This window comes from Drosophila virilis, chromosome 2 (genome assembly GCF_030788295.1).
Source record: "Drosophila virilis strain 15010-1051.87 chromosome 2, Dvir_AGI_RSII-ME, whole genome shotgun sequence".
In the NCBI taxonomy this organism is placed as follows: domain Eukaryota; kingdom Metazoa; phylum Arthropoda; class Insecta; order Diptera; family Drosophilidae; genus Drosophila; species Drosophila virilis.
The window spans coordinates 15,949,868-15,966,189 of record NC_091544.1 but is presented as its reverse complement, the minus strand read 5'-3'; the positions used below and the strand labels follow the sequence as shown (position 1 = coordinate 15,966,189).

General features: G+C 37.9%; 1 protein-coding gene across 2 annotated transcripts; it reads right to left on the bottom strand.

Annotated features, from left to right (window-relative positions):
• Positions 1-11,434: 11,434 nt before the first annotated feature.
• Positions 11,435-14,453, bottom strand: Or85c (Odorant receptor 85c). Of its 2 annotated transcripts, XM_002053606.4 has the most exons (3): positions 12,671-14,450; positions 12,449-12,604; positions 11,435-11,667 (listed from the first exon to the last, which is right to left on the bottom strand). In XM_002053606.4, the coding sequence occupies exons 1-3, from the start codon at positions 13,646-13,648 to the stop codon at positions 11,611-11,613; spliced, it is 1,191 nt and encodes a 396-aa protein (XP_002053642.3). In that variant the 5' UTR covers positions 13,649-14,450; the 3' UTR covers positions 11,435-11,610. The 2 variants fall into 2 exon arrangements, with proteins under 2 accessions (XP_002053642.3, XP_032293557.1); XM_032437666.2 differs by lacking the exon at positions 11,435-11,667 and having other exon boundaries at positions 11,761-12,604; positions 12,671-14,453.
• Between the last annotated feature and the right edge of the window lie 1,869 nt (positions 14,454-16,322).

Genomic DNA, 16,322 nt, shown 5'->3' with positions numbered 1-16,322 from the left:
AATGCTTAATAATAATGTGTTTTAAACTCAAATATTTAAATGGCAAGCAAGCATTCAACATAATTGCAACATTGCCAGCTGTTCAATCCATTTAATTTGGGATCAATTTCTCGTCTCATTTCTTTTTTATTTCTATACCCTGCAACCATAAGAATATATAAAATTGAGTCTCATGGCAGTTATCTTTCACATTTAATTTTTTGTAGGATTTTTAATAATCAAATAAATAATTTTAATTTTTTATCAAACTTTTACTCTGACTGCATTTTAAAATTGGTTGAATCTATTGAATACAATATAAATTAAGAGTTGTCTCTTTGTTATTTTCTAACTGACTTTGGTACATAAAAAAGAATTTTATCCGGGAAATAGGAGAAAACTTCGCCTCAACTTCTGATAAGAACCACCAAATAAAATGATCCCTAAATCTTTTGGTAACTTAAACCATATTGGGCTATTAAGAAAACGGAATATGCATATTTTGATATCTAAGCCTTGGTTTCACATTTTTTAAATCGGACGATATTCATAAGTTATAAATTTTTAAAATTAATTTATATTCATTAAACACTTTTAAAACAACTAACTAAAGTCGGACATTGTTTTTGTCCTTACTATAGGATATCTAAAAGCTCAGCAATATTTAGTTATTTTACATTTTTTTCGCCTGACTAGTATAATACTTACTAAACGCACGCTTGTTCTTGCCTAAGTATATATATATAAAATGTGTTATTCAATTGGCAAATACGAAATGAAAAACTCGTTACCATTATCGGCGGCCATTATTTGCACTCGTGTGTGTGTGTGTGTGGGCATGGGCGTGGCAATCAATTGTTGTCATCATATTTGTGCGATTTTCGGCTTATCATTATTTACATGTGCTGAGCTTTAAGCGCTAATAGCTAAACTATTCTAATCCATTGTAAATATTTGCGCAAATTCCAAACATAATGGTGGCTGGGCTATGCTTGTCTATGTGAATGCATGCATGTGTGTGCGAGAGTGTGTACTGACATGTGGGTCGTACAGCTTCATTAATATTTCGCAGGCACTTCGCTGTAGCAAATGTATGTAAATACTGGCACAGTTTTTGGACTCATACTCCACAAAAACTTGATATATCGTATTCTGTATTCTAAGAATGTATATTTGATGGTCCGCAAATAATTAATTCAATTTGAGAAATAATAATGACTAAAATACACTTGCCTTAAACTCCAATTAACATTTTGCCGTATATTTATTTAAGAGTCGGTTTTGTCTAAAATATCAATTAAAATCAATAAGATTTGTGAATAAATTGATTTATGTTTCAAGTAAAGTTATACTGAAAAACGAATTGCAACTGTTAAATAATACTAATGTAAAAAATAATACGCAAAATTAGTGTCTGATTTTATATGCATTAATACTTATACATATTTTAGCTCTCTTTATAAATTGGGTTCAATACACCGATATCAGATAGCTGCACAAAACACGATAGGGTAAAGCTTGTGTGCTTGTGCTTTTGTGTGGCTCAAAAATATCTTTATATGTAGTTGGCAGAAGGAAAACTTGTTTAATATTTGCCTAAACTTGGTTTAAAAACTTTTCAACACTTTTTTGTTTTTTTAAATTATTAATATTGTACTACAAAGAAAAAAGCTGAGCTTATATTGTATATGGTTAACTTTGAAAAATATAAAATACTAGCGGGTAAAGCCCGGCCTTGCACGTGTCACGTATAATATAAATGTTCTCAAAAGGCCTTAAAAATGCTTTTGATACTAATCGGATGGTAAGCAAACAATAGCTACCATAAAAGCAATTCGTTTAATTTTTGATGGTGCTTTTTAACTCAGCTTTCAGACGTGTGCCAAGAATTAAAATTTTTTGTGCTACAAAAACAGAGAGGCAATACAACAATTTTATTTATATATTTTTGTTGAGTCAAATATCAATTTGCAATTTAATCTTATTTTCAATTTGTCTATGCATGTACATATGTAGTGTGTATGTGTTAGCGCATGCTGTAAGCCTAATTTAATTACAAATGCCATAAAATTGATCAACAGCAGTAGGCGAAAAAAGTGTTCAATACTTTTGGACAATAACTGTGAATTTTAATTAAATGCAAATAAGTGCTGATGTGTGCGTGCGTTTGTGAGTGTGTGCGTGATTATGTGCTGTGTACGTGTGTGCGTTATTGCATATTAAATTTGCACAATTTGTCCATTTGATGTTTTTGAGGCCGTGCGCCGTGTGACTTTTCACTGTGCGCAGCAGCTGAGCCGCCATATCGACAGCCAGCCCCAAAAAGTATGCAACATTTTCAAATCAATTTTTGGCCATTTTATGCAATTATGCATGCAATTGTGGCCAAATGCATGTGCTCCTATGTGTGTGTGCTTGTTTGTGTGCTTGTGTGGTGTTTCGGTGTTACCCGTGAATAGAACATTGCGTTTTTCATTTGATTTCATTTGCGGCTATACAAATTTTCTGCGGCAACTAATTTTTTTTTGGCCTTAGCTGCTTGCCAACGGACAACCGAGCGACCATTAATGCCACTTCAACTAAATTATGACAATCCAGGACAGGCCACACACACAAACACCCAGCATGCGGCGGCTGGTGCGGCAACTGTAAAACTTGCGAATAACATGGAAAAGTCCTTCGCATCCTTTCGCACATCAACATCAACGGCTGTTGGGCGCATGTTAAACACTCGAATGCAATTTGTTAGACAAGATATGTGGCAAGCGCGCTGCGAATGTGCCACATTGCCCACACATACACACACAAACACACCGCTCCACGCCTTACTATACCCTATCCCTGTCCCTGCATTGCTGTTGGCTATGTTGGCAGCTGCAAAATTTATGCAAACGCATGCGCCAGTCGAACGCATAATTCACATAATTTGTAGCAGTTGCATTTTTCGCCAAATGCTTCATCCTGCTGCTGTCTTTTGCCGTTGTTGTGGTTGTTGTTTTTCTTGTTTGTTGTGCGTTGCTTGTAGCGCTTTGTTGCTGTGGCATTTGCGTATTTTAATACGTTCGTTTGGCTGTTGCGTCAAGTGGCATACGGCAAAAGACAGTAATCGCCGCTGATGCATTGTTGATGGTCGAACAATTTTGCCAGCTACTTTGCATGAAATAAAAATTGCAATGCAAATTACCAGCAAGAACTCAAACCATCAGCTAGCAATGCACTTTGCTGTGGCCCAATGCCACAATCATGGCTCAAGGGTTCTCAAGCAACTGTCACTAAGTTTCGGCACAGATCAGGCAGCAGCTACGCATACCTAAACGCTTTGCAAACTTATTTCAACTTCTTTAAAGGGATTTGGTTTAAGAAGCAGCTACCCAATTTTATAGCCAACTGCGAAAAGCTGCTGTCGACAGGCTGAAACAAGCACAGAAAGAGACACCGACACGGAGCTTATTAAAAAGGGTAGGCAAAAGGCAGCAACACGGTCTATTTTGGCCCTCAAGATTTCCATTTAGGCAGCACACCCACCTGATGGCCATAAATTATGGATACCGCCGGAGCTCAGCCAGTTGACACATGGGCATAGTTAGACAGGTCTACGGCACCAGCTGCTTTTCTTTTAGATCCATATATAGATATATAAATATATACATATATTTTATTTTTACCCACTTAACAAATTGATGGCTCAATTAGGCACAGGGACAATATAAATAACTAAGAAAATTCCAAAGAGTCACTAATTTGCAAAGTTGTAAAATCCTTTATAAATTCTTTTCCTAAAACTGTTATCGAGATAATTTCTAAATTATAATATATTTATTTTATATATTTGTTGCATCTGAATCCAATTTGTCCTTACTTGCAATTAAAAAATGTCAAGTAATTAGGCTCAACAAGGTTAATACCCTGTAGGACGCAAAAAGTTTATACTTTAACAAAACGGTGAAAAATTGTAATCCAATAAAATTCAAAAACATAAGTTTAATGTTGGGAAATAGCTGTATCTAATGCTTTAAAGACATAAGGTCAGAAAAATACCCTGCACCCTTTTCAGATGCTAACACATTTATTTGAAAGTTTAAGGATGTTGAAGACTGTTGTCGTCTCCGAACACAATAATACAACCTAGCAATACGCTATAGCAAACCACATGGATATCAAATACCTTAGACTTTCTGTGCCAGCTATATACAGAAGCCCATTCAGCTCGGATTTCTCCATACTGTAGCAGCAGCTTCATACTTGGTTAGACCACAGTCTAACATGGAGATAATCACGTCCAGGATTTTTACGGTACGGCCCAATACAAACACTAAACCAAGGCAATATACCTTATTTCTGGTTTCATACAGAGTATTCTAATTGTTTTAGCGAAATACCAAATTGATGGCTATAATATCGAGTTTTGTGATTAACGGCAAATGTATGCGGGGCAAAGTTGGAGGGGAAGTGGCAAAGTTTTTAATTAAAAATCTGCCAATAAATTATTTGTCACGCAAACAAAAGACGCTGCCGCAACAGCAGTAGCAGCAGCAGCAGCAACAATGATAATAATAATAAGCAACCGCAACTCAAAAGAAAATTCATTACAACAAATATTTCTCATTAACTGATTATGCAAGGCATTAGCATAGACAACAAGAAGCCAACTTGCTGCCACAGCCTTAGCCTCCTTCCTTCTGCCTCCTGTCTGCTGCCGCTTGCCGCATGCAGCCGTTGCGCACTTCTTGTCAGACGTTGGCTGCGTTGCAAAGTTTTTCTAATTGAAAATGCAAACGCGCCTTCAGCTGCACTCGACCACGTCTCTGGCCGCTGGGCGGTTAGGGGCGGTGTCATAAGCGAGGCTTGTGTAAATGGGAGTGGCGGTGGGAAAGAGCCGCAACAAAGCTGGCCCTATACAAAATACAAATAATAAATTTAAAATAGCCACAAAATGGCGCCGGGGCAGCACATACAAAAGCGTAAAATCGCGAAAATACAAAACAACGGATGCAAGAGGATTCGACGAAGCATTCGAAAGGGTTAGGGATGGATGAACGGGGCTGGGTCAGGGGCGCGGCAGTGTTGCGTTTGCTGGCAAGTCAAAGTCTTAAATTGAAAATGAAACTTAAATTAAAATGCTAACTGGAGTGGAACGAAAATGATATTAAAACCGAAGCAGCAGCAGCAACAATTACAACAACAGCTTCAGGAATAAGGAAAATGGAAGGCGTGCGACGCCTACAATGTCATTTGTCCGTCCTGCCTGCATTGGCATTGATAGTTGACAGTTTTGCAACGGCAGCAGCGACCAATAAACTGCTTCAAGTGGCATTCTGTGGCTTGCCACAACTGCCGCAAGTTTGTCAACAATAAAATTGTCGTGACAGCATTTCGAGACTCGACACAAAGTACTTTTCTAATTAAGCACCCGTTAGGTAATCTATGCCTGCCAGCAGTTCCTACATGCCGCACCTGATGCAGTAAAGTGCCAAACAAAAGCAAGGTGAAATGCAGAATGATTTTGTCTACGTATACGTAATCCCTGCTCTGCTTTCAATTATGATTACTTATAACCGTAATTATGACATACTTGTCATGTATTTAATAAACACCTCACATACATGGTCTGCATGAAGCAGTTGATTCAATATATTCAGGTTTTGAAAATACCATAAAGCTTAGCACCGCCCGTAGAAGCTCAATTACATTTGTATATCGAGGTGAACGGTATTAAATTTTCTTTAAAAATGTTTACCCCTTTCTCTCTTAGACTTTAATTATATATTTTCCGAATCGGTATCAAAATGTACATATGCTTATGTTTCTCTGCTCATGTCTTATTTTGATCGAAGCACATATAGCTATATATTGGTCAGAAATAGTTTTTCACGATATCTTAGCTAATTTAGGAATATAGAGGTTTCATACCTTTCATATATAAAAATACATATGTTAAAATTAAACTTCTACACAAATACGTTGGCGAAAACTGACTATTAGCATAACTGCAATAGGAGCAATCAGTCATAAATTTAGCTTTTTTAAGTCCTTTATTGTTGTTGCACAGTTTCACATATAGGAAAAGCTGATAGTTGAAAGCATTCTAATTATAATAATATAATGACGGATGCAATAGAGACCATCGCACTGCATGAGCAGGACCACGCTCCACCTTTTGTGTGCGGAAAAAGAACTTGAGAATTCGCTTTAAGTCTTTTGCAATCAGCTTACCCCGGTAGTCAGATCCCGAGCACAAACAGTTTAAAGTTTTGAAAAGGCATTCAATGTCTTATGTTTTCCCAACGTTGTGCAGTCAATGAAAATAAATATCATAAAGAGCAGCTTAAGCGCCAAATGCGTCAGCGTGCGAGCATTCTGGCTGCCACTCGATGCCACTGGATGCCACAGATGCTGCAGCATCACCAGCAGCAGTTGCAGTTGTAGCCAGCGGCGCTATTGCTGGCCTTTGAGCTCTGAGACAAACAAACAGGCACACAAAACAGTGAGCACGAGTTGTAGAATGAATGCACGAAATGGCCTTTGCTGTTTGGTCAGCTGAGATAGCAACAGGGCAGAGTAAGAGCACGCTATAGCTAAGATCGTATATATAGTTGCCGTGTTGCAAGTGCGATGTACCGCGCTGCTACGAATCAGGACACTTTTGCCAATTTTGCGTAAACTCAATTTGCAGGATTAATAATAAAACTGTTGCATGGGTGCCGCCTTCTTACATACTAATGACGTGCACTGTACACGAAGCTGATTTAATTTCCGTTACACCTGCAACATACACACGCACACGCATACAAACTGACACACACACACACAATTCCGACACGTGCACACACGCTGCAACGGACACCACAGCAAGTCACAACACAGGCATAAAAGTCAACGGCAGCAAGTGCTTGGGAATATAACTTTGCCAGCGAATATAGCTAGTTAGTTATGTGTGCGTGTGCGTGTGTGTGTATGTATATGTATGTGTGTTGCGGGAGGGTTTTGTGGGTGTATGTCATGCATCAAACTTTAACATAAACTTCGTTGCCGCATCCGTATCCGCTGCCTCCGCCAACGATGGCGGCTCTCTAACATAGTCTGTTTCAACTTAATTTTCTTCTGAGAAGTTTTCTGCAAGTGTGCGTGTGATATGTTCTGCATGTGTGTGTGTGCGTGTGTGTGCATGTGTGTGCGTGTAGGTGCTGCTTGTAGCTACTTAAGCGACATGCCACTGTTACAGTCCCTACTGCTGCTGCTGCTACTGTTACTGCTGCTGCTGTCGCTAGCATTTTGTTGTAATCTAGCGTAAAAAATGAATTATGTGCACATGCATTTCTTATATACTGCTGCGAAAAGAGTCTACGTTCCACGCGACACCCAACCGCCAACCCCCGACCCCTCCAGCACCCCCCCCCCCCCCCCCCCCCCACACATCGCGCAACACATCCGGCATGGTCCCGCCTCGCTGCCATTTAAGCCGTTGAGTAATGAGCAAATGAAATCCGGCTGCTTATCTTTGTGCATACAAGCAGCGCCTCTTTGCGGCCGCTTTGTGTGTCTCAGCAGCACATTAAGTCCTCATCTTCTTTTCCCTCAACTTATAGCAGTATACACAACTTTTATTATGACCCACTTCAATAGCACTCGTTTCCCTCAATCTCTTTCTCCCTCTTGCTCGCTTTCTCTATATCTGTCCTTAGAATCGCAAAAACTTCATTTCATATGCATTTAAAGAAATGGCACAGGTAAATGGGATTACCACATGCATCTTCAGTAGCTGATCAAGTATATCAATGCATTTAGATGTTAATAGATGTTTTTTACATAGAGCTCGAAAATGGCACCTATCATAAAAAGTCAGACCATTACACGACTCCGATCTACTCTGTTCTATGGATTCGATAATGACACTACGACTATCGCTGTCATTGGATGGGACAATATTAAAAGTTTTGCAATGCTTATCAGCCTAATTATTCAAATTTCTCTGTCTTTCAGTTATGTCAGAGATATACAGCTACTCTAATATTCTTAATAAAGGAGTAAAAGCAACAATAGTATCCATTATTCGCCATTTAATTACCATAATTTAGATAGATTAAAGCAAATGCCCAAAATGATGCCCAAAAAGGGTACTGAACTAATGTATAAAAACTTCATATTATTTTTTAGACGTGATTATTGCTTACCATCATTCATATTGGCATTCCATTTGTAAGCCGATTAGTACAACTACAAGCCAAAAGTCAACTTACCGCCCTCTAAGCCTGCTCCTGATGTAGCGCTTTTAGCGAGCTGGCCAGCACACAAAATATTCAATTAACTTTTCGATTTATCATTGCTGCGCACATTAAAGTACTTAGAAGCATTTCACACATATGCACATATGCGTACACAACAAAATTGTTGTCTGCAGAGCACCCTAAAAGCCAAATGTTTTATGATTTTCCAATGCCATTTTTATATACATTTTTAGTGGACATCAGCGACAGAAACCGACCAATCCGAGCGATAAAACTGGCAGCACAACACTCGCATTTGCCGCAGTCAAGTTTTGACAAGAAAAACTGCAAACTCGAAATCAATAAATCATATGATGGCATCCAAAGAACTCAACTAAGCCAAACTGAAACTACATTGAAACTGCGAACCCATTGGCGTGACACCCGCTGGCAGGGCAGGCTGTGTACCACATATAGTTTCAATATTTGAATTCAATTTAATGGCAGCTAATTGAAAAAATAGTGAACTGAGCCCAAATTGCGGCAACAATACATCAGAGTTTTCAACAAAGGGATCACATTTGAATACCCTTGGAAAAAAAAGGAACAGAAGCTGGCATGTACAGCCCTAGGAGTTATACTGTAATAATAAAATTAATAACAGTAATAAAAATAATAATAATAATAATAATAATAATAATAAAAATAATAATTAATAATAATAAAAATAATAATAATAATAATAATAATAATAATAATAATAATAAGATAAATAACATCAATTTTAATAATAAGGAAGAAACACGCTCAATAATAAGTGGGAAATTAACTTATGCCACTTCGGCCCACTCATTCAACCCCAGTTTACGTTTAAATTTGAAATAAATTAAAAAATATGTAAGAGGGCTCAAATATTCAACCATTTGACCAAACCAGTTACTGTACCAAACTAGATTTAGCTTAGTTATATAGAAAAAATATATCTAGCCTCTTTCAAGAAAATTCAGCCACATTTCTATAAATATAGAAACATTATACTTGGGTTAGAAGGCAGCAGCTGGGTAGAGTTTTTCTAATCAGTTCAGATCAAAACTCATTAGCAAGAGTACAGATTCCCTTTGTCTGGGAGGTCGAGCAATTGATTTTCATTTAGAGTTACATTCTCCATATGTTCTATCTAAATAAAAGTAAAGGGTATTACCGAGTCAAGTGCTTTCGACTGAAGCATTTTGAATTTTTTTTCCCCTTTTTTTTTGTCCAAAGTGCTAACAATTTTTTGTATACTGGTCAATGGACACGGCTGACTAGGTCATGTGAGCCATATGCATATCCATGGGAGTTTAGGTGTACATATGTGTGTGTGTGTGAGTGTCAGCTGTGTGTGTCTATCCCGGGTGTTGAGTTATTTGCACGTTTTGATAAGTGGATTTAACAATCAACAGCAAGCGCAAAGTGCAAAAAGATAAAATGAATTGATTTTTTCCGTATAGAGGTTGATCAAAGAGTCAGTGCATTTTTCTTTCTGCAAGCCAATCCAAAATATCAAAAAGATTCGAATCAGAATGTTCTATTCCATTATATCAATGAATATTTAAATTATTTCGTTAAATCTTATCTTATTCTATTCTTCATTCTTGCAAGCTTATAAATTATTCATTAAAATGAAATACATTCACAGAATATGCATAAATTCAAATTTAAGAAAACACATATTTCATTTCTTAAATCAGAGCAAATGTGACTCAATTTATAGACTACAAAACTATTATTTTTACTAGTTACTTTAAATTTCATGAAATTTGTTCAATCTACTGTGAAATTTTGAATAAAATTTTCTCAAAAGTTCTATTGTTATTAATTCTAGACCTTAAGCAATAAATGTAAGCTTTTCATACTAGAAAGAAAGAAAAAGTTCTTTCTCGTTTAGAATGGGTTTAATTTAAAATGTCATTGAAATGTGCTGCTGAGCATATTAATTTATATATATTGGGCATCTGTTTGTGTTTAATATAAATCTTAACTAAAAGGTATTTTGAATATGATAGCATAGTATATTTTCCTTTCTTTTTTAACTGGATCTCGAACAGAATCTGTTTCCCAAAAACAAAGAAAAGGCTTTTACATCGCATATTTAGATATAGGATTTAATCAAGTGTAATCTAACAGTTTAACCAATTGTAGACTTATTGGCATGGCGAAGAATCAGTTTGACCCGGTAAACATTATGCGCTTTACAAGTATATTATAAAATATGGTCCATGGTATTGCAAACAAATTGGCGCACAAATAAAGCAGCTAAAAGATATTGAAAAATGTCGTTGTTGTTGGCATTTGCAAAATCACACAAGACGTGACCAGAAATTAAATGTTTGTAGCACAGATGAAGCTTTATAAAAATTTCATAAAAATGAAAAATAAATCCCCTAAAAGACCCAAGCCAAAATGTATGCGCACATATTTACGACTACAACAACAGCAAAAAAAATAAAGAATACTGCTACTATTACATAATACATATAGTATTATGCATAGGTTGGGTTGGGTAGTAGTAGTAGTAGTAGTAGCTGAAAAAAGCGATGCATATACATCATATATATAACATATTTTAATATGCTTTATAAGCGGCCGGTGAACTGAAGCGCAAGTTGTGCGAATGCCAGTTGCAGGTGATTCATAAATTCGTCAAAAAATCCGCACTGCAAGTTGTTGGCTTTATTGTTAGACCCCCTGGCTGGCAAAAGTGAGAAGCTCTGCCAATAACACGGCCATGTCCCAGTCGCTTGGCCATTTCGCAACCACCAAAAAGCCAATGTAAGGAATGGCTACACTGTGGCACAGCTCGCAATGTCGCTGTAGTTTTGTAGCATTTCGCACACTTCAGTGCATAAATAGCTAATATTGCTGAGTGCGTAGTCAACACACACACACACACAGACACACACACACCCACACACACAAACCCACAACACTCACGCACAGCCACTGTATAGAAAGTGCATTACATGCAATCAAACAGTCTTGCTGAAAAATTTCTACTCCTCAACAGTCTGTGTTCCAAGCTGAAGAAACATATTGAAATAACAACAACAACAACAAATAAAATATAACTGAAAAACTCATAAAGCACAACTTTTGCCCAGCCAAAAGCGTTAAATGTAGTACTTGGCAACCGGCGAATACTTCCTACACAGAATGTTGAGCAAACATGCCCGCAAACTAAAAAACATTTATAATTTTTTTTTTCTTTTTTTTTGTTTTTTAGAGTTTTTATTTGTATTTTTTTCGGGATGCCAGCTAATGCACAAGGATGGGACATGCGTTTGCATAATGAAGACCTGGTGCCATGAACGCGCCTTGATCCTTTAAAAGCATACGTTTTGTGTAGGGGATTTCGAGCATTTAATGTACATGCATTTGCTGGCCATTTCTATTTAACATACATGGTACGCAGCAGCGCAAAAAACTTGTACGATAATTGCAGTAGCTGTAAAACACAATGACAAATTCCAAGAAAAATAGTTGATGGATAATACAAATGAATAGTTGATGGATAATAAATAATTTTACAGCCGTAACATAGTCAAAAACTTAAGGCAAAACATGTAAAACACTTAATGAGCAAGAACGGTTTTTTTCGGCAGGCCGCTAATTAAATACCCTTACCCGTAAATAGGATGTTCATAGGATACTGATAAAAAAAACTCGGTAGAACTCCCATATTATTGGTTAATATATCTTCGTAAAAAAGTTCGATCGATTGTACTAATGGCAGCTACATATATGATTTATTGATCCAATCCGCCAAGCTCCGAAATATGTGATGCCTGTAACTCAAAGTTAGACAAACAAACAGACGGACAAAAGGACAGATGGAAATGGCTCAAAAATGTCATCTTCTATGCGTTTCACATTTCGTGATAAAATTAGAATACCCTCTACAATTATATAAAAAAGGCCAAGAACGTTTTTGGTGTCGAGAGGGTTCTTAAGTAGTGGCTTGGTGACTCCTAGACTGTAACTGCAATAATGAAATATCAATTTGTAGAAGAGAGGGTGAGGGTAGCCGATTATTAGCAGGGATCATCAATAGTTTAACTGCCCAACTTTGGTGACTTTGAATTTAGAGGAAATACACAAGTATATACTTTATGTTTTGAGTTAACTATTTTTGAAGCTGTCTTTAAAAAAAAGTTCATACGGACCAAAATATACTCCACTCTGTAAGCAAAGTAAAAAAGTCTTCCACAACATAAATATACGCTTACATCTGTCATGGTGCCTCTGTTGATCTGCAGAAAAACTGTTGCCTTGAGATAGGTAGGATTCTGGGAGCGCATTATAATAAACGCGAGGGCTCTTCGATAGCGAGCATCCGCATAGCTCCAGTTCTGTTTGTAGGCTGCCAAAGAAATACCCGTGCTCTGCATGGGCAAAAAGTAAACAATTTAAAAACTATTTACAGGTGGACTTTTTAAAAGCAAACGCACCGCATCAGCTATCAGTTGTCCATGATAGCAAATTAAATAGACCTGACTCAGCGCAGATATTAAATACAAACTATGCTTAATCATCATAATCGGCTCCACACCCACGCTCATTTGAAAGCTGACAAAGCAGAGGACAAACGAGGAGATCAGAAGGTTTAATATCAGAGGCACACCAAAAACTTTATTGAGCTGTTCGGAGAGTTTCAGCAGACGTTCATGGTAGCGCACAATATCGGCCAGGAAGCGTGAGTCCTCCGACCAATTGCCGCTAAGCTGCTGCTGCTCAATCCTTCTCGACAGGTAGTCAAAATGCATAATGATCTGGGTGGCCAAGGCGCAGAGCAACAGATCTGTGGATACCTGACCCGCCGCCGAGGTGTAGCCTGCAAAGTTTTCGCAGAAAAGCAGCAGATAATAGGTCCAATTGTCCGTCGACTGCCAGGGTATGTACATTCGATAGGGCAGCGTCTCCTCCACGATGCGCGTCTGCAACCACAGCTCGTAAATGAAATACTGCATGAGGTTGAACAGATTATAAGTCCAAATGAGCACAGAGTAAAGCATTGAGAAGGTAAAGCTGATGCGCGAACAGGAACGCAAATAATTATCCAATCGGTAGGCAGACTGAGCTGCCTTGTTGCCTGGAAACAGCTCCTCCAGCTCCCATACGATGTGACTGAGCGCAGGTTTCTCTAGCCACACAAAGGTCATTTTGCTCATGCCCACCAAAACGAAGCCAATATATGACATAACCATGATTGCTTCCACGATGTGCTCACCGGTGGCGAAGGCAATCACCACATATGCCAACTCGCCGAGCCCCGCCAGGCCTAGGTTAATGATGTTGGCCCAAAAGACAAGGCTAATCCAAATGCTGCCAACGTGTGGATGCGATCTTTTCGTATAGGGTTCAATGCCAACGGCCTTATAAAAGAAGTTGGCATACTTCAAGAAGCTATCCATTTTGGCCAGCGGCATGGTCAAGAGCTGTCACTTTACTTTCACTTGAACAATAAACGAAATGCGTGCCCAATGCACGCACTTTTATAGCCATGATATGTGCCCAGATTCATTATGCATGTAAATTATAGTTTACCGTTTAAAAGTTAACTGTTGACAGTTTGCGGCGCGTGGGAGAAATCGGTTATAGCCATCCATATGCCAAATTATAAGCTATGATACGCAGACATCGCATATAATTATTATTTACATTCGGTTGGAGTCCATTTTGTATTAGAAATTCTTGGCGGGTCTCTGCCACGCCCAGCAGCGACTGCATAATAGATCACTTCAAGATAAAATCGACATCAACATCGACACCCTCACACACTCTCACACACACACCAAGTACACTGGGAAAACATAATATACGGAAGGAGCGGAAAAACGGAAAGCGGAAAAGCAATGCCAAACGATGGAAGCCAAACAAAACAGAAATCGAGCAATTGAAACGTTTAAATAAATGCAATGGAAAACGAATCAGCGCATCAAACCAAAACGAAGTCATTTTTCACCAATCGATAGATGGATTCAAAATGGGTAAGCGGGAAACGAATCGAAATTGGATTGCAAAATGGCTACCCCCAAGTCGCCACGAACTGAAGCGCACTTCAAATAAATTAAATCTTCAAGTTTCTTGACAAGCCAACGTACCAAATTGCTCGCATAAAACACGCTAGCCCAATTACAAGTATGCATTGTGCACTGTAAGAAAAAAATTGGTGGATTCTTAAAACTTTTAATTTGTAGTATGTAGATATGTATGCTTGTGTGCATTAGCATGCAGACCAAGCTTACTGGCTAATAAATAAAACATGTTTTATATATTGCCCTACTCTGCAATTCTCATGCATGCAAGCAAAACTTGAATGTTTTTATGCTTTGAAACCAATATATTAACCCTCCCTCGCTTCTCAGTTAATTTATATGTAAAGGGTAATCATATTTACAAAAAAAATATGTTGAAAATTCAAAATAAAAATGATAATAACTTACCTTTTAAACATCAATGATCCAGATGTAATTGCTTGTGTAGTTTGTCACCTTCAAATAACACTTTAAAAAAAATAATAAAATTAATAGGTATTTGAATATAAATTAATCTTAATAAATCAAATGATTGGAGCTTTCATAAATAAATATTATCCAAAACATAGAATTGAAGGTTCTTATTTAATTTAAAATATTTTCATATCGAATTTTAGATGTTTTGTAAACAAGTACAATAAATATTTTAATTTTGTATACATCCGTAATATAAATATATATATAAAATGTTCGATTATTTTTCATAGTGTACGTTCAACCACAAGGCTCTGCTATTCAGTGGACTTCACGCTAGTTCGTTAATATGGTAAAGCCGGGTGATGATAGACCTCAATGGAACGGTGTGCTACGAAAGGAAAGGCAAAACAAAGAGCTTCCACGCAGTGCATGGACACAAAAGCATGGCCAGCGCCAAGGGTCAGTTGGGATTCGGGCCAAAATGAAAGACACAACCGGTGCGCGGAAATAAAGAGAAGGCGTGGCTGTGCGAGGATAGGAAAGCCGCGCGACTGTGCGAGCAAAGGAAAGCCGCACTCCTAATCGAAGCACAGAGCTGCAAGAATGCGCCGCGTTTATCACGCATGAAAATGCAATGTATGTACGCATTTCACGGAGGTTTTCACATTTTCAAAAAATTGTTTTTTTTGTTGTTTTTGTGAGAGCTTAAAACTGAAAATACAATTAAACCATTGGGACGAAAGTTTCTCAAGTGATGGTCCCCGCAGCACGAAATTGTTTTGTTGCACAAATCAGTGCGAAGAAGGCAAGTTACGAGCATTGGGGGCACATACACGGCACTACGAAGGAAGGCGACGGCAAACTTTGCCGAAACTTTTATGAGCAGCAAACTAATTTTGTATGAGTATGAGTACACCCCATGTTTCGCTTTGGATATTGCGCCGGCGACTACGCTGCCCCATGGTGGGAATTGATTTGGGATTTTCCGGCAAAGCATGTGCCAAACATTTGCATACAAAAAGAAAACTAGCCTCAAAAGCAGAGCAAAGTTCAATGCGTTGCATTTTGGCCACTATTCATCTCGTTCTTTCAGCCCTCGTCAAATGAATTCGTAATGTCTAGCAACGGCTGCTATTCAATTTACAATCCTATTGCACTTCATTAGGGTAATTTGAGTAAGACAGTGTCCAACAACAGTCAATGGACAAGTGGCTCCACTTGGCCTATGCTTCAATTTCAATTGCAACCACACAGAGCTCAGAGTTCTCGTAACATGCTAGACATATTTAGCCGTCAATTCGTTAGTCCTACAGTAAAAGAAAAAACAATTGGGACTACTGCTCCAGTCGAGGGTGATACCCTACACTTAGTCACACACCATAAAATAATCTCTCTTAGACAAACTTTATCTAGTCTCCTAATAAGGAACACAAATGAATAAGGGGATCAGTTGTGCCTAAATATGATATCCTTGTTAGTCAACTTTATAGGGTATAGGGTATTAAAAGAAAGTAGGTAAAGCTATCGATAAATTAAAATAATAGAGCATTATACTCTCTAGCTTTTATACTGCTTTCCACGACGCGACGCCTTTATACAAACGGACAGACGATGATTGTGCCAACTGTGGATGCTAATCAATAATTTA

Bases quoted from the DNA above. Each gene is read 5' to 3' on its own strand.
- Or85c (XM_032437666.2), bottom strand. From the start codon at position 13,648: ATGCCGCTGGCCAAAATGGATAGCTTCTTGAAGTATGCCAACTTCTTT. The intron at 12,605-12,670 runs GTGCGTTTGCTT...TTGCCCATGCAG, and splicing joins GACAACTGATAGCTGATGCG to AGCACGGGTATTTCTTTGGC.